At 33.7% G+C, this 21,512-nt stretch overlaps 3 protein-coding genes across 3 annotated transcripts; 2 read left to right on the plus strand and 1 right to left on the minus strand.

Moving 5' to 3' along the window:
* Positions 1 to 12,166: 12,166 nt before the first annotated feature.
* Positions 12,167 to 14,459, plus strand: LOC111901401 (probable prolyl 4-hydroxylase 7). Its single transcript, XM_023897246.3, has 7 exons — positions 12,167 to 12,525; positions 12,614 to 12,703; positions 12,778 to 12,835; positions 12,919 to 13,023; positions 13,129 to 13,362; positions 13,649 to 13,712; positions 13,991 to 14,459. Exons 1-7 carry the CDS (start codon positions 12,434 to 12,436, stop codon positions 14,284 to 14,286), a joined length of 939 nt encoding a protein of 312 aa, XP_023753014.1. The 5' UTR covers positions 12,167 to 12,433; the 3' UTR covers positions 14,287 to 14,459.
* A 509-nt stretch (positions 14,460 to 14,968) lies between these two features.
* LOC111901402 (transcription factor MYB35) lies at positions 14,969 to 17,188 on the plus strand. Its single transcript, XM_023897247.3, has 3 exons — positions 14,969 to 15,137; positions 15,245 to 15,374; positions 16,276 to 17,188. Exons 1-3 carry the CDS (start codon positions 15,002 to 15,004, stop codon positions 16,925 to 16,927), a joined length of 918 nt encoding a protein of 305 aa, XP_023753015.2. The 5' UTR covers positions 14,969 to 15,001; the 3' UTR covers positions 16,928 to 17,188.
* LOC111901400 (uncharacterized) lies at positions 17,030 to 20,360 on the minus strand. The gene is made up of 9 exons (XM_023897245.3): positions 19,686 to 20,360; positions 19,176 to 19,250; positions 18,736 to 19,050; positions 18,504 to 18,639; positions 18,267 to 18,429; positions 17,809 to 17,934; positions 17,541 to 17,735; positions 17,346 to 17,468; positions 17,030 to 17,259 (listed from the first exon to the last, which is right to left on the minus strand). The coding sequence occupies exons 1-9, from the start codon at positions 19,930 to 19,932 to the stop codon at positions 17,167 to 17,169; spliced, it is 1,473 nt and encodes a 490-aa protein (XP_023753013.1). The 5' UTR covers positions 19,933 to 20,360; the 3' UTR covers positions 17,030 to 17,166.
* Between the last annotated feature and the right edge of the window lie 1,152 nt (positions 20,361 to 21,512).

Below are 21,512 nucleotides of genomic sequence, written 5' to 3' on the forward strand. Positions count from 1 at the left end.
ACACCATCTAGCCATCAAGCAATTGAATTATGAGCCATGTTGCGCACCAAGAACAAAAGATTGACAATCTCCACCACCTTATCACAAATAGGAAATAAAATCGAATTAACCTCCAAACTTCTACTAGAAAGATTAGAGTTAGTAAAGAAATTTTTGTTCAGGTACGCCTCTATCTTTTAATCCAAAAGTTGAAAGAACTGCAAGGAAACTGAAAAAAGAAGCAACAAAACAAAAACAACCAACTGGTTTCTTCGGTTCATCATCATCCTCCCTACCTCTAGAAATCACCACACCACAAGGCAATCCCTTGTGGAATGAACCAGACCCAACTTTTTCGACTTTTTGGAAAGTACCCTCATCTTCACCTTCTAACAGCCCCTATAAGGTATACTCTCCAACACCCTCAGTTAAATGTGAAACCACTGAATCTTTAGAAACCGAGTCTGAAGAATCAGCCATGAGTGACATGGGATATAAAGTATAAAAGACTCTCAAAGAGTGGACCACTCAAGAGGTCAATGAAAACCCCTTTGCATCACATTTCCAGAAGCCCAGAACTTCAAACTTAAATTTGGGTTGACATGTCTTCTTCCCACATTCCAACGTCTAGAAACGAAGACCCGCATAAATTCCTCAAGGAATTTCAAGTGATATGTTTAGGAATGAAGTCACATGTTGTTACAGAAGATCAGATAAAGTTAAGGACATTTCCCTTTTCAGATCAAGATTCAGAAAGAGAATGGTTATATGAGCTCCCATACGGATTGATCACCATTTGGATAGAACTCGTGAAGTTGTTTTTAGAGAAGTATTTCCCAGAAACGCAAGTTTCCAGTCTCAGAAGAGAAATCCTAGGGATCAAACAAGAAAAAAGAGAAGCTTTACATACTTATTGGGAAAGGTTCAAGAAGCTACTGGCTCGGTGCCCCCAACACGGGATCAATGACTACCAACTCTACAATTGCTTTTGTAAAGGTCTAACACCCATGGAAAGGCATCTGATAAATGCTTCCAGTGGCGGTTCCTTAGGAGATATGACACCAACTGAAATCCAAGAGCTGATCAAAAAGTTGGTGATAAAGTCAAAGCATGCTGGTAATAAAGACGAGTGGTATCCGGATCAGCCAATGAGGGGTCAAAGAAGTCAGCAATGCCTATCTGGAGTCCCAAATATCTGAACTGACAAAGACTGTTCTACTACTGACAAAGGAAATATTAGTTGCAAAAAAATAGTGTGGAATTTTCTTGAAGACAGACCATCCTACTAATATGTGTCCAATTTTGCAAGAGGATGTTGCTCCAGTCAAAGCTGTTGGAGAATACCAGCAACAAAAAAACTTTAATCAGCCTCCTAAATTTTATCAAAACAATAATTTCCAGCCTAGACAACAATTTCAACATCCTCCAGGTTTTCAACAACATTAGAACTTCCAGAACCCGAATTATCAGATTCAATCTTCAAATCAGCAACCCATTAGTTCCAACATGGCCTTAAAAGATATTGTGAATAATCTTGCCACAAGCACCTAAGCATTCCGGACAGAAAACCAAAGCTAGTATCAAGAATTTGGAACAGTCGGTGTCTCAACTTGCCACTTATGTGGGCCATCTGGAATCTCAAATAAAGTTACCATGGCACACTAAAAACAATCTGAAATACAATGTGAGTGCTATTTCCCAAAGAAGTGGGAAAACATATGATGGACCAAGCATTTCTGAACTAGAAAAAGAAGCTGAACAATATGAAGAAGTTCTGGTAGAAGAAAAAAATGTAAAAGAATCAGAGAAAGAAGAAGAAGAGTATGAAGAGGTGTTGGCTGAAGAAGAATCAAAAAAGCTGGAAGAAAAAGAGACCCCAAGACCAGTCCAGCGGAATCTAAAAGAATACAAACCCTTGCCACCCTTTCCATCAACACTAAATAATATGAAGCGCGAAAGAGAGGATGAAGATATTAATGGAATTCTTTCAGAATGTTAAGATAAATATCCCACTTTTAGACGTTATCAAACACATCCATCGTATGCCAAGTTTCTGAAAATTTTATCTATTTCTAAGAAAAGATGAAATTTAATGAAACTATCAAAGCTGGTGAAAATATCTCCTCTATTTTACAAAAGTGTTTGCCTCCAAAGTGCAAAGATCCGGGGATTTTCTCGATTCCTTGTAAATTGGGGAACCTTAATTTTCCAAAAGTCATGCTACACTTAGGAGCTTCAGTCAATGTCATTCCCTATTCCGTTTTTGAAAAATTAAAAATAGGAACTTTACAAAAGACTGGGACAATTATCCAGTTGGTTAACGACTCGACAGTACACCTAAAAGGTGTACTGGATTATGTTCTTGTCCAAGTGGATAATCTGATTTTTCCCGCTAATTTTTACATTCTAGAGATAGGTAGTTTGGACAATTCAAATACAAATTCTATCATTTTAGGAAGGTCATTTATGAAAAGTGCAAAAACAAAAATAGATGTTTTTAATGGCATGATTTCAATGGAATTTGATGAGGAAGTGGTTAACTTTAAAATTAATGATGATAATTTTCCTTCTGATAATACTTTTGTTAATTATTTGGGTATCAGCAGTCCTTTATCTGAGGATTGTTGTGAGTTTTCTAATATCTCTGTGCAAATAATATGTGCAGATAGGAATTTATTAGACACATCTGAAGACCTAAAAAAAGGAAAGTTTGGGGGAAATGAAGGAGGAAATTGGTTGTTGAAAAGAAATTAGTAGAAGCTGATAAATCTGAAAAGAAATTATCTGAAGGGACTAACATAGAGCTGATCAAAAATAAGCTTAGGGAGGAAGAAAAGAAGACTTATGGAAAAAGGATTCAAGAAAAAGTGATGATTTCTGCTAAGAAAGTTTCTAAAAAGAAAAGAATCTGAAGAATTTAAAGAGAAGATTTCTAGAAAGAAAAGGAAGTTCAGAAAATGAAAGAAGTTTGAAAATCATCTGAAAAACTTATCTGAAGAAAATCTGGAGTCTTTCAATTTGCTAAGAAAGTTATAGATCCACCAAACTTGCCATATCTAAAGGGATCTGGAGTGAAAAGGAAGAGAGTTGAGCTTCAGAGAAGTCCTAACCACACTAGTTAGTTAATCTGGTTGGGCAAAGTCGAGCCAATGACTTTAAAAATGGGTAGCTTTTCAGGAGGCAACCTGAGGAGTAGTTTTTAGTTTTTTATGCTTTCAATAAAGAGATGGTCGTAATTCCAAGCAAGCTTGGGGAAATTAGAGGCTCTTCAGAGTTGCTGAAATTCAGACTTTTCGCCAACATTCTTCGTCAAAATCAAATTTCTGCAACCTTATCAGGTACATTCATTTCTAGTTGCACCCTTTTCATTTTATATGCTTTATTGAGTTGTTCATTTCTCTCTAAGAATTGAGGACAACTCATTATTTTAAGCTTGGGGAGGGGTTAGTGTAAAATTTTGCATTTTATTATCTGCATTGCATTTGCATATAAAAAATTCGAAAAATCCAAAAAAAAATATTTTCCTTTTTATTTTTCTGCATTCATAAAGAAAAAAACCCAAAAAGATTTTATTTCTAATTATTTTAGTTTTTTTTTGCATTTAAAAAAATCAAAAAATTTGAAATATTTTTACATAAGATGAGGATATCTTTTTTCATTCGATAGGTCTGTTAAGATGAAGTGTGATAAGTACCAAAAATAATTGTCTAATTACAATCAATTTTAAGAATTATATTTTCAAGTGCTTTAAATGTTTTCGAAATATCAACCAACATATGAGTCGGATAATTTTACATGGAAGTGTAAGATGAAAAAACGAACAATGTTTTAGAAATAATTTCCTTAGATAGTTAGATGCCTTAAAAGAACCAAGATTGAATAACCTTTATCTTTCCTTGAAGTACTGAACCCTATAGTTTCTACGCCTTTTAAGGTTAGGAGGGAACTCTTGTTATACCCACATTTTATTATTATTTTTGAAGTATTGAAGATATGGTGGACCGTAAAGTAAAATTTGCGCATGATATATATATATATATATATATATATATATATATATATATATATATATATATATATATGTGTGTGTGTGTGTGTGTGTGTGTTAGAAATAGTACATCAAGAAACTTGAAGAAATCTAAAAATCCAAGTCAAGTTCAAGTCAAAATCAAGAACCAAGAAAAGTTAAATCTAAAGAGTTAATTAAGAAAAAGAAGATGTGTGGTATAAAGAGATTGATCCCTCGATAGTGGAATCATATGGGTAAGCTTGATTTTCTATCCATAATGGAGCTTACTGCGTTTACTGGATGAGTTCGGAAAAAATGAGGGGTCGGTCAAGCAAAGTTTTTCTTAACAAATTTTCATGAAATCATTTTTAAAAATACATTGTTTTCATAAATTTAATTCGGCGTAAAAATTATTTACTAAAGCTTGGTTTGACTTATTAAATATGAATTCTGAATATGCAATAAAGGTATTAAGACTGTTTTCTAGGTAGTGATTTCATTGGAGCTTCCTCGGTGTGAGATCTGATCATATGAAGAAAAAAAAAAGTGAAGTATTTTTAGTTCAAGTTTTCAGTTTCTTTATTTATTTTCTTAATTTTTTTAAGTCATCTACATATTTCCATTTGTTTATAATGTTTAATCTTTTTATTACTTGAGGGCAAATAAGGTTCAAGCTTTGGGAGATTTAATAGATGTCATTTTATGCATCTTTTAGGGTAGTTTTTATTAGCATTTAGCATCATATTTTACACATTTGCATGTCATTAGTTTAAATAATGTCCATCTCATGTCTTTTATCCGAATTCTCGTACTGCTAGCATTTTTTGTGTCATTTTCAGATAATTCGAGTGGAGCAGTGCTTTGGGAGCAGCTTTGGATGCATTAGTTGGAGAATTGAAGTCTAAATGGAGTATGGAACTTATCGAGGATTATGAGGAATGCTTGGAAGATGTTTTGGTCATGAAAAATTCGAACGAATTGATCTTACGAAGATAAATTGCTACATTCTAAAGCCAAGAGTATGTTGTTGGCAGCTTTGACCCCTTGTTAGTATTTTCACAATATCTCATAACTCATAATTCTGATTGACGAGATTCAAAATGTTCCGAAAACTAGACAAATTTTCGAACGACTTTCATGTTTGCGAAAAAATCAGAAAATGCAAAAATTCGATCGAATAAACAGTTCACAGAAAAAAAAAAGTCCTGAAAATAATAACAAAAATGAAAAATTCGGCCAGACCTCAAAAAATTCGATCATGTGACACAAAAATTCAATCGACTTTTTAGTTTGCTTGCTCCTGAATACTATGGCTTGTTTATATAGGACATCTCTCTGATCAGATTAGAGGTTAGACGATTCTTGAAGCTCCAGACAATTCCAGATGATAGAATACCCTTCTGAAGACGATTTCTTATACCTTTTAGCGATTTTTGAAGATCTGAAGGCTGCGAATAATCTCATACATTTAGTTTATCTAGATTTATTAGTAAATGTTTCTTTTTACTAGTTTAGTTTCGTTTTTATCCATGTCTGGATAAAACCTTAGTTTTCAGTTCCACATAGACTAGTACTTTTCATGTGATTAGTTTTCAGATCTGGTTTTCTTTTTGTGTTTCTATCTAGATTTTTCAGTTTTGAGTTTAGTGAATATTTGATTTTTAATTCTTGTTAGTCTGATCACCTAGCTAGGGTTTTTATCATTCCAGTTAATCAGTTAATAGAATCCATAATTGTTCTTGTCAATTAGTAATAAGTAACAAATATCATATTGGTTCTATGTTGGGATTTAACTCTGGTATAAACTGTAAAAATCATATCTTTACGCTTCCGAGCTTATAAGAAGTATCGGGTATTGTTGGGAATTTTATAAAGATCATAAAGCTGCTTTTCTGATTTAATTAAGAGTTTGTTTAATTGAACAGTAAAAATTTAGGGTTAATTCAAAAAGCTTGTTTTGGTTAACTAATTTAGGTAAAAGAGATTATTATAGAGTTTGTTAGTTTTTCTCAATACGAGCTTAAGATAGAACGCATTCTGAACAACCACATCTGAACTGATTGCATGATTAGGAAAGTCACAGCAGAATTGAAATCGTTTTTATTATTGATTTTCGTTTAATTTATTTTCACTTCAATTTAATTTTTATTTTAATTCAAAAATCCCCCGTTTCATATTTTATGTTTAAATGACTAGTATGTGCCTGATGCAAAAAGGCATTAATCGTTAGGCTGTGTGCCTAAGGATTCGATGCTGCTTTCCAGTGCTATATTATTAGTGCAACCAACAGTGAAATTTTATTTGTTTAATATGTTTGCGACAACGTGTTAACAGGTGTACTATCTACATGGATCACAAGAGTTTGAGATACCTCATGGATCAGCCAAATCTGAATATGAGACAGCGTAGGTGGCTTGACATGGTCAGAGATTATGACTGCGAAATTATGTATCACCCCAGGAAAGCGAATGTGGTCGCTGACTCTTTGAGCCACAAGATGGTTAGTTCTGCTTCAGAGAGTCTATGTATGAGGATTTCGATTGATTCGTCATTGTTGGATTTGATCAGGGAGCTTCAGGCCGAGGGAATCAAAGAGGAAAACTGGAAATAGGAGAGACTTCGGGGTAGATTGGCAAGTTTTCTATTGACAGACGTGGATTGTCGACCCGATGTGGTCGGATTTGGGTGTCAAAATTTGGTAGGATCAGGAAGACTATACCAGAGGAGGCGTACAAGTCCAGGTTTCGATACACCCTAGAGCCACCAAGATGTATCGGGATTTGAGACTTAGCTACTGGTGGCCATTCATGAAGAAAAAGAGATAGCCTAGTATGTCGAGAGGTGCTTGATCTGTCGGATGGTCAAGGTCGAGCACCAAAGGCCGCATGGCAAGCTACAACTGTTGGAGGTTCCATGTGGAAATGGGAACATATTTCTATGGATTTCTATACCAAGTTACCTCAGACGACTAAGTGATTTGACGCGATATGGGTTATAATGCATCGTCTGATTAAGAGTGCCCACTTCCTATCCATTCAAGAGAGCTCTTCAGCCGACAAGTTTGTCGATTTATATGTGTACGAGATTGTTGCTTGGAACGGTATTCCAATTTGCACTGTATCTAATCGGGATGTTCGGTTCACATCTCATTTTTGGCAAAAGTTCCATGATGAACTAGGTATGAGGTTACATCTTAGCACTACCTATCATCCGCGGACTGACGGCTAGAGTGAGTGGATCATTCAGAAACTTGAGGATATGTTGAGAGCCTGTGTCATATATTTCAGTGGGAGTTGGGCTCCTACCTTCCCTTAGCTGAGTTTTCTTACAACAACATCCATCACTCTAATATTGGTGCGCCGCCTTTCGAGCTTCTCTATGGAGGAAGTGTCGTACCCTAGTTTGTTGGGGTGAGATTGGTCATAGAGTCATGGGAAGGAATGACGTACTCCTTCAAACAACAGAGATTATTTAGTAGATTAGGCAGAGATTGTAGATGACTCATAGTCGACAGAAGACTTATGCCGACAAGCATCGATCTGAGATGGAGTTTCAGGTTGGTGACATGGTTTTGCTGAAGGTATCACCATGAAAGGGTGTAATACACTTCAGAAAGAGGGGAAAATTAGGGCCCCAGTTTATTGGGCCATTTCGGGTTATTGATAGGGTTGAAAAGGTAGCTTACAAGCTGGATTTGTCTGAGGAGCTCAGTCAGATTCACATCACTTTCCATATTTCTTAGCTTTGGAAGTGTGTAGCTGATGATTCATCGGTTGTTCTTTTGGAGGATATTCAGGTTTATGATCGCCTGAATTATGTGGAAAAGCCAGTGGCGATTCTGGATCGGAAGACGAAGACCTTGCGCAACAAGGTGGTGTCTTTAGTTAAAGTTCAGTGGAAACATCGGGAGAGTTCCGAATGGACATGGGAACCCGATTCAGAGATGAGGGAGCATTACCCTGAGATGTTCACAGCAACGGACTCCGAGGACAAAGTGTAGTTCAAGTGGGGTAGAATTGTAACATCTTTATTTCCATGTATTCTATTTATACCCTTGATATAAGAAATGTTCCCAAAATGGGTCCCTTGTAGAATTTGAGGAAAATGCATAACCAGGAGAATGCTAAGCGTCCATTAGGAACACATTTCATTATGGACGCTATGCGTCCATTAGTAACGCATGTCGTTCTGGACACTATGCGTCCATGCTTAACACAATGCGTTCTCGGCTAGGACTAAAACCCTAATTTTTAGGGTTTAGACCTTATTTAAGCATCCTTAACCCCTAAGTTTTCTTTCTTTCATCAGCCTCCAGCCCCATTTCGACCCCTTTGCAAACCCTAACTCGTTTTGAGCATTCTTGACCCTTTGGTGTTCATGGAGGAAGGAGAAGGAGAAGAGAACCACTTAGAAGCTTGGCACAACATTGGATCTGGAAGTTTTGTGCCATCCTACATCTTTGGAATATATAAAGTTCATACAGTGAGGCTTATTTGATTAGATCTAGGTTGTATGATGTCATTATGAGCTTTTATCCCAAATAATGGTGTTCTTGAGTATGGCATGCTCTAGACCCAAATGGATTGTCCTTCCAGACTTTTTGGAGTGTCTAAGGTCATAAAAATACAATCTAGATTGTTAGTTTCCCTCCATGCATGAGTTAAGGAGTAAGGGTTTTTGTTGTTGGGCACTTATTAGCCACGCAAGACCATAAAGTTGGAAACTTTATGGTTAGAGACGTTATTTTAGGGCTAGATATGGAATTTGAGCAAAAGAGCTTAAGGATTAAGCTCTTAATGGAAGAAAAAGGGGACAGGCAGAGAACGCTATGCGTTCTCCAGGAACAACATGCGTCCAGAACGATATGCGTCCAAAACGATATGCGTCCATTCTGGACGATATGCGTTCTCAAGCTGAGTTGACTCAGTTGACTTTTTGACTTTTTGACTTTGACCAGGATTTGACCTAAGAGCATTTTGGGTATTTTGAGTTGTAATTGAGATTAGTCACTATTTGATAAATAGGTAATGGGTAGAGCTGATATTCAGAGCAGAGACCTATTCAACTAATTAATCAAACTGAGATGTGAGTTTTCCTCATTGTACTTATGGGTCGAAGGCACCAAGACCATCCCATTGGATTAGATATCCTGGTTTGTTATGGGTTAATATGTTGATACATCTGTTCACTTATTATGTGGTTATACTGGTAGATTTGTAGAACTACTTGTTTTATTGGATATATGTTAGGCTGGTAGATCTATAGGGCTACCTGTGTTTGTTGATTATTGATTGTTATTATATATTCCGTCATGTCACGATTTGATGGGTTGAGGCGGACCAGTTGGTGTTGAAGGCCAAGATACATAGGGCGGCCTGGATAGACTGTAGGTCTACGAGGCAGTCCAGTCATGCCGAAGGCCCGGATAGCAATCCAGATAGGTCGGCTCGGTGAGGCGGTCTAGTCATGTTGAAGGCTCATGTATGCATGATGTTGTTGGTTATGTGGTGTGGTTGTAATTTGGGGGAAACTCACTAAGCTTTGTCTTGCGATTTTAGTTTATTGTTTCAGGTACTTTAGAGGATCATGGGAAAGTGAAGTCATGATTGTGCACATCTTTCTGTTTCTATGATTTTGGATTTTGGGATACTCTGATATGTGATAAACACTTTTGAAACAATGATTTTGTAAACATTATAGTTATTGGGTTGTTTTTGAAAAAATTAAATTTACTCTGATTTTTGGGATGTTATATTAAGAACAATTGTAATTTGCTTGTCCAACTCCAAAGCATATAATCTATGAAATATGAGCTTCAGCGGTCTATCAGCAATCCAAGTATCCATCCCAAAGCATTTCATTTGTTTTACTTTCATTGTTCTCCAAGAGTTAAATATTTAGTTTTTATCTTTATCTCATGACTAACTTTTTAAAACAATTTAATAAGACAAAATATACAACCAAACTTTAATCATACAGCTAAAAATACGTAACATTGCAATTGACAAAACGATTATCTCATGACATTACAACAAGTAAAAAATATGCAATCATGTATTATATCATCAATAGATTCTAAAAGTGTTAAATTGAGTTATTGGTTATAAATTTAAAATAACTCATCAAACCGCATAAACAGTTTGCACTAAACCGAACCGCATAACGCGGTTTAGAACTTCTGTGGTGTGGTTTGCTGTTTTCAAAATGTTCAAACCGTATATGCGGTGCAGTTTGCAGTTTAACTCTAAATTGGGTCACACCACACCGCAAACACCACTAATTATAACGTAGTTTAGACCCCGTCCTAAAACTACAATAAATTCTAATTATGCTTAATGACAGAAGTTTCAAAATTACCAACAAGTACTTGACACATAACACATTAGTAGTTTCATTCGGTAAGAACTCGTCAACCAAATTTAACTCTAGATAAAGTTCATTCTCGTCAATATTGGACTATTCACCATACTTAAGTTCGGTTTCATAAACGACTACAACACAACTTAAAATCTTCTTCATCAAATTCTTTCAATTTTTTTGGAAGCAAAAAACAAAAATACTTTTCATACTTAGTGTATTGTTAAAATCTTGTTAAGAGAAGTCATCGCTTGAAATTGAAACAACCACACACACACACACACACAAGCTACAACAGATCTCGATCGATTATGAAATGGAAACACGAGAGGTGAGCATCAGATTCTCAGAAAATCGATTCTGAATTCTGAAATTGAAATAATCAATTAATCAATAATTTGAAACTGAAGATCGCTAGGCCTTTGGCCTAACGATAATGAGTGACTCTTTCAAATGAGAGGTTATGAGTTCAAGTCTCACTATGTGACATAGGTGGTATTTAGGTTAGTTTGTCGTTTAAAAAATCTAAAATTGAAGGCTAAAAGCAATTATGAAGTTGAGTGATCTTATTGGATTTTGAAACTTACAAATTTGAGTTCTGAATATGATGGTGTACTGATTTTGAAACAATCACTGAATCAATAATAAAATAAATATCCTCAACAACTTAACGAGTTCGAGAGAAGGAGTAGCGACAACAGAGTTTGATTGGCGAGAATCAAGGGATGAACTTGTCCTGGTGAAAATACCTTTGAATCAATTTTGTTTTGGGCATAGATTACTAATCTACTATAATTGGGCCCCCTCCATGACATGGGCCCGATGCGTTCGTCAACCTTATACACCCTCAAAGACGTCCATGTCCATGTATACTTAACAATCAATATCTCGTAATACAACAAAGGCGTACACAAATCTCATATGAAATGAGGTAAGAGAAAGATTCAATATAGACATCTTACCTCTAAACATAGATACAAGCGTTAGCTTCCTAGAAATTCTTCGATAAGAGAACATGCATGGAAAGAGAAAATGGAAAAAAGGGTGGCCAACTAAAAAAATTAGAACAAACAATAAAACATAAAGTAAAATCAAAGAAAATATATACCAAATTTGCTTTTTTATGAGTGAAATGTTTTAGTTTTTTTTAGTGGACCACACAAAATCTTTAAAATACATAGTACATTTTGGATATGTTTTATATGAAATGGAAATGAGACAAGAAAATTGCGTATCACATGCGGGCCAATACACACAATTATCAAACTATCCACGATAACATCTCCAAAAAAGTCAAATCTTCACTTTTTCTCGATGAAAACAAAAAAATATATATTTTTATAATTATTATATTTGATTTTTAATTTAGTATACAATTTTGATAAATAAAAAAAAGTATGTACCTATTAATGAAATGCTTATAGATAATTAAGTAGATGATTTGTAATTATAAAAATAAATTGATTAAAAGGGCACTTTTATGTCAAAAAGTTTTGATAATTACCCAAAGCTCCGTTATTTTTAATACTTACCCAATTCATCTCACCTATCAACTTGCAAGCTAATCTAATAATTTTATCCATGAATAATTTAATATTAATTATCATTATTTATTTTAAATTATATCTTTAACCTTTTTATAATATAATAATACTTTTTCAATAATTTTACATTATTCCATTTTCATCTTTTTTCCAAAAATAACATAAACATGAGAATATTAGTACAGAAACAAAAAAGCGTGTTTAATACTTTAATTCATTGACTCTTTCTTTTTCTTCAATTTTGAGCTAAAAATGGAAATTAAAATTCCATTAAAGCATGAGCGTTGTCGGTTTTTCTTCCATACCAAACCCTCCATTGAATTCAATTCCTGTTCTTCAAAGTCGCTGAATCCAGTGGGCGCCTCCATTGAAGTATTGAACGTGACCCGACCCGTTTACAGACTCACCATATCACATCTACCCTTCTTGATCAGCTCAAACTGGTTCTTTTCATTTTCAGATCAAAAGATCATCGCGAACTTTCTATTTCATAAACCCTTCTTTCCCTCTAATAATTATCGAAAAGGGTTTTTGAAGATCCATCATGGGTTTTCGAGCATTCTTCATTCCTTACTTCCTCTGTTCCCTCCTGTTCTTCCCCAATTTCTCCATCCAGTCTTCAGGATTACGCAACATGTATCTCTTCTTTACTAAATTCTCGTACAATTAACTTAATTTTGACGTTTCGCTAATGAGATTTCACTTTGTTTTTTTTTTTTTTCAGACGTGGGTCGATTATCAGATTGCCGAATGGTGATTCCTATGGTCACCCCTTTGATCCCACTCGAGTCACCCAAATTTCGTGGCATCCAAGGTTTGAATCATCTATTCCATGTTCTTGGTTGTCTGATTGCATGAACATCAGTTTAAATTTTGAAATCTGTACAGGGCGTTTCTGTATAGAAACTTTCTAACAGACGAAGAGTGCGATCATCTCATTCAATTGGTTAGTAACACTATCAATTTCTAATCTCCTTCTATAAAATCTCTTTGTAATGTAACCAATTTGACATGAATTTGGATGATCAGGCGAAGGATAAGCTCGAGAAATCCATGGTTGCCGATAATGAATCTGGTAAGAGCATAGAAAGTGAAGTCCGAACAAGCTCCGGCATGTTTCTCAACAAAGCTCAGGTAAACCGATTCATCTGTGATTCTATTCATAATCAAACCTAAACATATTGAACATCAATGAAGAATTCTGAACAATATATGTAATGTTTGATCTTTGATTTGAAGGATAAAGTTGTTGCTGGAATTGAATCAAGGATTTCTGCGTGGACATTTCTTCCTGTTGAAAATGGAGAAGCTATGCAAATATTGCATTATGAAAATGGTCAAAAATATGAACCACATTGGGATTACTTCCATGATAAAGCCAATCAAGCCATGGGTGGACACAGGATCGCTACTGTTCTTATGTATCTCTCTAATGTCCAAAAGGGTGGTGAGACTGTGTTTCCAGAGTCAGAGGTATGACCCTTTTTTGTATATTCAAGAAATAGCAACATACTTTCATTTCATTATATTACAACAATGCCCTTTTAATCTTTTTTATTTATTTATTAATGCATTGAAATTGTTTCGTATTTTGAATGACATTGTTATAATTGGGTACATTTTTCAAAGTACAATGCTATTATAATCTTGTTTTTTAAACCTTTTTAAAGTTTTAGCATAAAGTCATACATTATATAATTTCCACAATCCGAAAGATGATTTATTATCAATTTGTAATTTTTTTTTGAAATTTTTGTAGATAAAAGAATCTCAACCGAAAGCTAAAGAAGATTGGTCCGAATGTGCTAAAAAAGGCTACGCAGGTATTAATTTTTTTCCTATTCCATGAAAATTCTACTTCAAAACACATTATTTAAATTCACAATCGAAATCCAAATCAACTATCCACGTGGGACCCATTATTTTAAATAATGGGTCCCACACCACACAACATGATGTGACATACTGACATCCCAGGCACATCTACCAATATATCGACTTTCCATGAGGTCACCCATCCTGGTAGTACTACTGGTACTGCTCTCGCCTGAGCACGCTTAACTGCAGAGTTCTGATATTATACACTGTGTTACATTTGCAGTGAAACCGAAGAAGGGGGACGCGTTGTTGTTTTTCAGTCTTCATCCAAATGCTACAACCGATGTATTAAGCTTACACGGGAGTTGCCCCGTGATAGAAGGGGAGAAATGGTCAGCAACAAAATGGATCCATGTCAGGAGCTTTGACAAGTCAGATAACACAAGTGATGACTGTACTGATGACAATGCGAATTGCGCCATGTGGGCGGCAGCTGGCGAGTGTAAAAGGAATCCTGTTTATATGGTTGGGTCTCCGGAAGGTTCCGGATATTGTAGGAAGAGTTGCAAAGTATGTTAGTAGATACACTTTCTCGTGTCTATATTTTTCGTGTGTGAGAATTTGGGTATAAAGGTAGTTGGTGTGTGTAATCTTTGAGTTAAAGGATATGGGGAAAAGATATAATATAAGATGAATTTCTTTTTGAAGCGAAATAACAAAATAACAAAATACATTTTATGAGGTTTAAGTTATACATTTGTATTATACTATTATGTGTTAGTCGAATAAAATGTAAATTATAAGAGTAAAGTTATGTTTTTTTTTGAAAATATAGGAAGAATTAAAAAGGGAAAATGTAGGGTTTCATGACACCTAATTCTGAGTATACAAAACAAAGGAAGCTCACTTTTATTCATTTCATTGCCTTTCACACAAAGCACCTCTCCTTCATATTTTGAATCTTTCTGAGTTATACACAACTAACGTACAACTTGTATTGCATAAGGTACAAGTCATCACAACATTACTATTTCGGTTTACAAACCATCCATATAGTAATGCAAGAGGAACCAAGCACATGAGAGAGAGAGAGGGAGAGAAATATTTTTCATGTCATGTTAAGGGTGAATGAAGAGATCATGCAAAATGTTCATTAGGGAGCCAATTCTACATGCTTTTGTTGCCTTAGCACTTGTTAAATGTAGCCTCTCACATCCCCATTATATGCATTCAAATTGCATCACCATTTACATTCACATTCACCATTTTTAGTCTTTTTTGTGTGTAATTATTGATGGGAAGAAGGCCTCCTTGTTGCGATAAATCGCATGTTAAGAAAGGGCCATGGACTGCTGAAGAAGATGCCAAGATTCTTGCATATGTTGCAAGTCATGGAATTGGAAATTGGACTTTGGTTCCTCAAAAAGCAGGTTCTTAATTTCATTTCATCTTTAATGTTATGTTCTTAACAAACTTTTGATTATTTGTGAAGTTTTGTAATGACTTGTAGTACATTATGCATTTATACTTGTAACAGGTCTTAATAGATGCGGGAAGAGTTGTAGGTTGAGATGGACGAATTATCTTAGACCCGATCTTAAACATGATAGTTTTACTCCTCATGAAGAACAACTTATTTTGAGGTATCACCAAGCCATTGGTAGTAGGTATGTTTCTTCTCTACATTTCATGTCATTGTTCCCAAAAGAAGAAAACATGTTATATTACCTAAAATGAGTCAAATAAGTGTAAGGATAAAAGAAAACATATTAAATTACCTAAAATCTTCTTGATTTGGATTTTATATCATGTGACAAGTCAAATGTTATTTAAATGCTTACAACTTGGCTTTATTCATATAATAGAGTATTATTTCAACAATATAATTTTTGTAAAAAGACATTTGTTATTTTTCAAAGAAAAATTGTGGTTGGTAGGTTAACCAACCCAAGTTGTTTTGATTTGCACTAAAAAAAAAACTTATGTTACCGGTCTATTTAACATCTCAAAAGAACCAATCGATGCAAGTAATGTTCTTTTGGTTCATGGATTCCAACAAAATTGGATGGAATTGGAATTCAAGATTGGTTGACAAATAGATAAAATTCAATTCCATCGGCTTAACTCAAATTCTTTTCTTGATTGATTTCACCATTCCTAAATTTGGATGGAATCTCATTCTAATTTCTTATATTAAAACACCAAAGATTCAAGCGAAATTATATAGAATTGAAATTAACGATTCCATTTCATTCCATAACATATACATATTGTAACAAAACTTACTTAGTTCAATAATTGATTGCTTTCTATCATTCCTAGAGATGGATGGAATGAATTCAATTTCAGTCTTAATTTTCATATTAAAAACTTTTCTTTCACATATATTAAAATAATAAATATATATTTTCAAGTGAGAATTGTAAAAGCTATTTATTTGTTATCAATTTTCATTTCATTTTCTATCAACAAAATACATAACAGATTCCAATTCTTTCATATTTTACAAACCAAACTTTTACAAACCAAACGCCAACTAAATTTCTATGTATTGTATATAATGTTCAGGTGGTCTTTAATCGCAAAACAACTACCAGGAAGAACAGACAACGATGTAAAGAATCATTGGAACACAAAACTAAAGAAAAAACTTTCCAAAATGGGAATCGATCCCATCACCCACAAACCCTTTGGTCAACTCCTTTCCGATTATGGAAATATCAACGAAATCATCCCAACCACCACCCCCCGCCCCACCACCACCACCGATCACCTCCACCCTGAACCGCTAGATTTCTCACACGCAGACAGTTCATTAACCATAATCGACCCATTCCAAGACCAACACCACCAACTAAACCTCCTCACCCCTCCCCATTTTCACATCAATGAAGCCGCCTCATCTTCCACGTCATCACCCGCCTCAAAACCTCCACAAGTGAATTTACCATCTTCTCCCTCCATTTGGTCCGACTACCTCATCGGTGACCAAGAACAAGAGTACACAAACGAATCTGATCTTGGGATTATTTCAGGTGAAAACACATATAGTTACAATGGATCGGGATCAGGATCAGGATTAGGGTTAGGGGTAGATCCGTCAAAGAACATATTAGACATCCCGACTAATTCTATTTCTTTTGTGGAGTCTATTTTGAACCGGGACCGCGAAATGCAATTGGACTTTCCGCCATTATTCGATGGGTATTCCGAGTACTGAAGGGTATAATCGTAATTTCAATTTATATATATGTAGTTTTCTTTTTTTCTTTTTTTAAATTCCGTTGTTTATGTTGAATGTTGAATGTTTAACGAATCGATATGCATTGTTTCCGATTACATTATTTTATTTAAATTTCAGAGTCTAGTTTCCTGTACACTCCGGAAAATATTCTCATTGAAATTCTTTTTTCTTTTTAAAAGAAAAAAAAAAAGAAAATAGTTTATTATTGCTTGGCTTTAAAACCCGAGTAGATTGTAATTGTTGTAATCGATTTCTTTCAATTGAAGGCAGCATAAAATACACTCCGGTAATTCTTCAGCCTTAGTTCCCTGTTACAAAAATTAATAAAAATATCGTTTTAGAATTTAAAAATCACCCAAAACAATTATTTTAAAAAAAAAATTAAAAAAAATACCTGAATTGTGAGACCGAAATCTAGGATACAATGTTTTAGTCTCTGTTGAAATGCTTCAAACCCTTTTCTTGAAATGTAACTGAATCTATGCATATTTAGGTCGATTTCAAAGTAGTTTTCTCCCTGTGTATAATACCGATATCAATTACTATTCAATTCGCATACTACAAAGTAAGGGTATAAACGTAATTTTACCAAGAAAAATTCATGTTGAGGGCGAGAGAGAACGGGTTTTTCATTATACGCGTTCATGAGTTTTCTTTCAGCTGAACTTAAATGAAGATCTTCTAAATTTGTTACGCGACCCAAAATCTTTAATCTTTCTCTACATGGTGAAATCGTGTCTACAGGGAATCCTTTCACTCTTTCCACCTCATCATCGATTATTTTCTGTATTTGAAAAGGTATTTAAATCAATATATAGTGGAGTGAAAAAAAGGTTTGTGAAAAATGACGATTTTACCCTTATGTTTTCCTGAAAATGGATTGGGAGTTGTTCGTAGTTTTCAGAGATTTTGAAGTAGAAAACAAAACTCATTCCTTCTCCATCGTATTCATGTTGAAATATTGCAGGGGGGTATAATGGTATCTGCACAAAATTCAAGGAAATTATTATCTTCGAATAAGTTACGATTTTGGTCCCTGAGTTTCACACATTTTTACAGATTTTGTCTCGAAAGGAAACGGTTTTTGGATGTGCATTTTGAAATGAATTATTGCGAGTACAATAATCGAAAAGGGACAGGTAGGTAATTTTGCATTTATATCATAATCAATTTTCTTTCAACAACTTGTTATCTGCTTCTCGAAAATCCAAATCCAATCATTTTGATATCAAAATAATCAGACAATCATACTTATAATAGTCAATTTTAAAGATATTTAAACATCAAAGTTTAAAGAATCAAGAAATCGACATACTTGAAGATTTACAACAAGTAGATGAGGGATTTTTCCAGATGATTCAACTTTTGGAAGTTCAAGAAATCTTGCAATATGATCAATTTTACGAGGAGATAAGAAAACATCAACACCAATTGGGTAAAAAGCAGCTTGATTTGAAGCATTTTCTTTCTTTTTATCTCTGTAAAAAGAAAAAAAAAGAACAATGTGTAAAAACTAAAAAGTAAAAACTCTTATGTTTATAATTATTTATACCTTATATAATTATGTCCTCTGACTTTAAAAGTATTTGGATCAAGCGTTGACCAACAATCAGACATTTTCTTCTCTATTGGACAATATGGAACTTGAGACCCTGCAATTGGTCTTTGCAATATAGCTTTTGGTGACACTGAAACATATAAAAACATGTAACAAATATTTAAAACAATAACTAAATGCTTTATATTTGTATAATAATCATAATATTGTTATAAGTAAGTCTTACAAATTGAAAGATTTGATTGGCCTTCACGCCATTTAAAAGAAAGTCTTGAAGTTACTTTCTTTTTAGCACTTTGAGGACTTGAACATGATGATTTGCTCTTTACATCTGTTGAGGTTGTGCAATTAAGACATGGAAGACAATTATTTTGTAATCCAAAAATGTGAGATCCGTTTTCGTATCCAGCTGATGTGGCGACAGGTGGCAGGTCATTCGGTTTTGTTAGTGATTCAGAGGTTGAAAAGGAAGCACCATTGACATGATCAGAAAATCTTGGAGTTACTGATGCACTAATGGAACTGCTTTGAGATACAGTATCTGGGAATTTTTTTTTTTCAAGAAAATCATAATTAGTGAATTTTCAGATGGTTTTTAAGAAAACCCATGAATCAAAATCAAAACTTTAGTAATTTTAGTAAAAATCTTTGACAAAAACTTCTTACCATCTTGAATGCTGTAAAAATCTTCATCGCCATCAGATTCAATCCCTGTTGCAGTATCAAACCATTCTGTACTTCCTGATGAAAATCAAATAATTTAAGATGATTGTTTTTTTTTTGATCTATTTAAAGTACAGAAGAAAGAAATTTAAAGATGGGAATCAAGAGTGGACCCTAATTCTGAGAGTTGAAAGGAACCCTTTTTAATTAATATGGTAGCTACCAATTGACATAGCCTTTAGAGGGGTTGTAGGGGTATTGGGATAAAATCATAAAAGTCATAATTTCAACTTGAAGAATGAAGAATCATAATAATGTAATCAGATACCCAATTAAAGCTATGAATGATTCTCAGATTCTTGAATCATCTCTTTGCAGCTGCTTTAAAAAAAAAGTAATAAACAGTTTTTACCAAGCAATGGTCAACTAATGTAGGTGTAAATCAGAAACCCTAATCTGAAACTGGATGTGGATTGAAAATCTGAAAGTGACAAAAGGAGATTTTGAATTTACCTTGAAATGTAGGGTTGCGATAAGAACGATCAATGGAATTACAGGCATCAGCAGAAGGATCAACTTTGCTCCGAGATGAATAGCGATTAGTAACACCGTTTGTTTTCTTCCTCCCTAATCTTCTTCTTCTTCTTTCACGGACTTTCGGTATTGCGTCTCCATCTGAACGATCTTCATGTTTCTTCTTCTTCCGAGAACCGAATCCAACTCGCACGCAACCGGTTTCCTTCGATCCGCATACTCCCATTTCTCCTTCTCTGTTTCTCACACAGACGTTACCTAAACACCCAGGGGAGCAGCAGGAGCGGTATATGATCAATCTGATCTGGGTATTCAAAATTGGTGATGATAAAAGCTGGAAATGGATTGAATACGGATGGATTCGAACAAATGTGCCTACGCGTTTCACCAATCTATAGATATAACAAGACGTATGTATATACCGTTACGCGAAATGAATCGAAAACCTAAATTAGTTTGGGGATACGAGAACTGGATGCTCAAAAAGCTTGATAATTGCTTCGACCTACAGTGTCAACAAGATGATCAGCAAAGCAAAGCAGCTATCTGATGCTTCGAGAGATAGGGTAGGGTTTTTATTAATCTGGTAGCTCTGCTCCACCATTATTGTCTGGATTTCTTGATTTTTTTTTTTTTTTTGGAGGAGAAGATGGATTACCCGAAACCTTTTCAATGTAAACGACTTTTATTTTTTAAAATTATAGAAGAAGATGAAAACTTAAAAAAATATGTACTATATATTTATTCAATATCAACAATTACCAACTAAACTGCCGTTCAAAAAAAAAATCTAAAACAATTTCATGTAACAAAATAAAATAAAACAATTTTGTGTTTGTAATGAATAAATATATAGATTTCGGAATTTTTTTATGAAGGTTTTTCTATATAAAATAATAAAATAATTACAACTGAAATCTTATACTAATAAATGAAAAAAAAATGTTGTATGTATCTATGTTATTTTTAATTAAATTTTACCACAAGATGTTTTATAGGTGTTTTGTTTTTTTATTATTTCTTTTATTTATTATTTATGTAATAAATGTTTTACAATTTCAAGAATCCAATTGACTCGTTTTCTTTACAAATTCAGTAATTACTCATTTTCTTAGTAAGTTCAAAATTTCCAAATTCAAATAAATTTTTAAAATTTGTGATTGATGATTTTTTTAAAATATGTCAATGGTTTTTTTATTTGTATAAATTGAAAGACATACTTATTTAAACATGATTAATATTTACATATTAATATTTGATATTTTTTAATCAATCCATGTAATATATGAGTCTCACAATTAGTTAATTATGAAATATGTCATATTTTGTCCATTTTATGGTTTAGTTAATATATTTAAGTTATTTCATTAAAAATCATCTAAGTTTGATATTTTTTCTATATTATCAATTTTGGTATGTTGCAACTTATTAAGACGTTACCATAGAAAATTGCCAACTTTAATGCTTTTATGAAAATTTTGATTAACTTTGATACACTAAAGTTAGTTTCTATTTTAACTAGTATAGCACAACAAAATGGTGGATATAAAAATTATCAAATTTGGATGGTTTTTCTTAACTAAACTTAAATATAATAATTAAACCACAAAATATAATGAGTTATATATATATATATATATATATATATATATATATATATATATATATATATATATATATATATATATATAGGGTTAGTTATTTTGTTTTCATTATCTATTGTGTGCATGTATGACTGATTCTGGACCAATCATTTTAGTTATTTTAAGAAAGTAATTAATGCATATTACATGTTGAAGATATAAT

Source organism: Lactuca sativa, chromosome 3 (assembly GCF_002870075.4).
Source record: "Lactuca sativa cultivar Salinas chromosome 3, Lsat_Salinas_v11, whole genome shotgun sequence".
Lineage (NCBI taxonomy): Eukaryota > Viridiplantae > Streptophyta > Magnoliopsida > Asterales > Asteraceae > Lactuca > Lactuca sativa.

Excerpts from the sequence above, each read along its gene's own strand:
- LOC111901401 (XM_023897246.3), top strand. The coding sequence starts at position 12,434 with ATGGGTTTTCGAGCATTCTTCATTCCTTACTTCCTCTGTTCCCTCCTG. Across the intron at positions 13,363-13,648 it reads CTGTGTTTCCAGAGTCAGAG|ATAAAAGAATCTCAACCGAA; the intron begins GTATGACCCTTT and ends AAATTTTTGTAG. Across the intron at positions 13,713-13,990 it reads TGCTAAAAAAGGCTACGCAG|TGAAACCGAAGAAGGGGGAC; the intron begins GTATTAATTTTT and ends TTACATTTGCAG.
- LOC111901402 (XM_023897247.3), top strand. The coding sequence starts at position 15,002 with ATGGGAAGAAGGCCTCCTTGTTGCGATAAATCGCATGTTAAGAAAGGG. Across the intron at positions 15,138-15,244 it reads TTTGGTTCCTCAAAAAGCAG|GTCTTAATAGATGCGGGAAG; the intron begins GTTCTTAATTTC and ends TACTTGTAACAG. Across the intron at positions 15,375-16,275 it reads CACCAAGCCATTGGTAGTAG|GTGGTCTTTAATCGCAAAAC; the intron begins GTATGTTTCTTC and ends TATAATGTTCAG.
- LOC111901400 (XM_023897245.3), bottom strand. The coding sequence starts at position 19,932 with ATGGGAGTATGCGGATCGAAGGAAACCGGTTGCGTGCGAGTTGGATTC. Across the intron at positions 19,051-19,175 it reads TTTTTACAGCATTCAAGATG|ATACTGTATCTCAAAGCAGT; the intron begins GTAAGAAGTTTT and ends AAAAATTCCCAG. Across the intron at positions 17,260-17,345 it reads ATTTCGGTCTCACAATTCAG|GGAACTAAGGCTGAAGAATT; the intron begins GTATTTTTTTTA and ends TTTTTGTAACAG.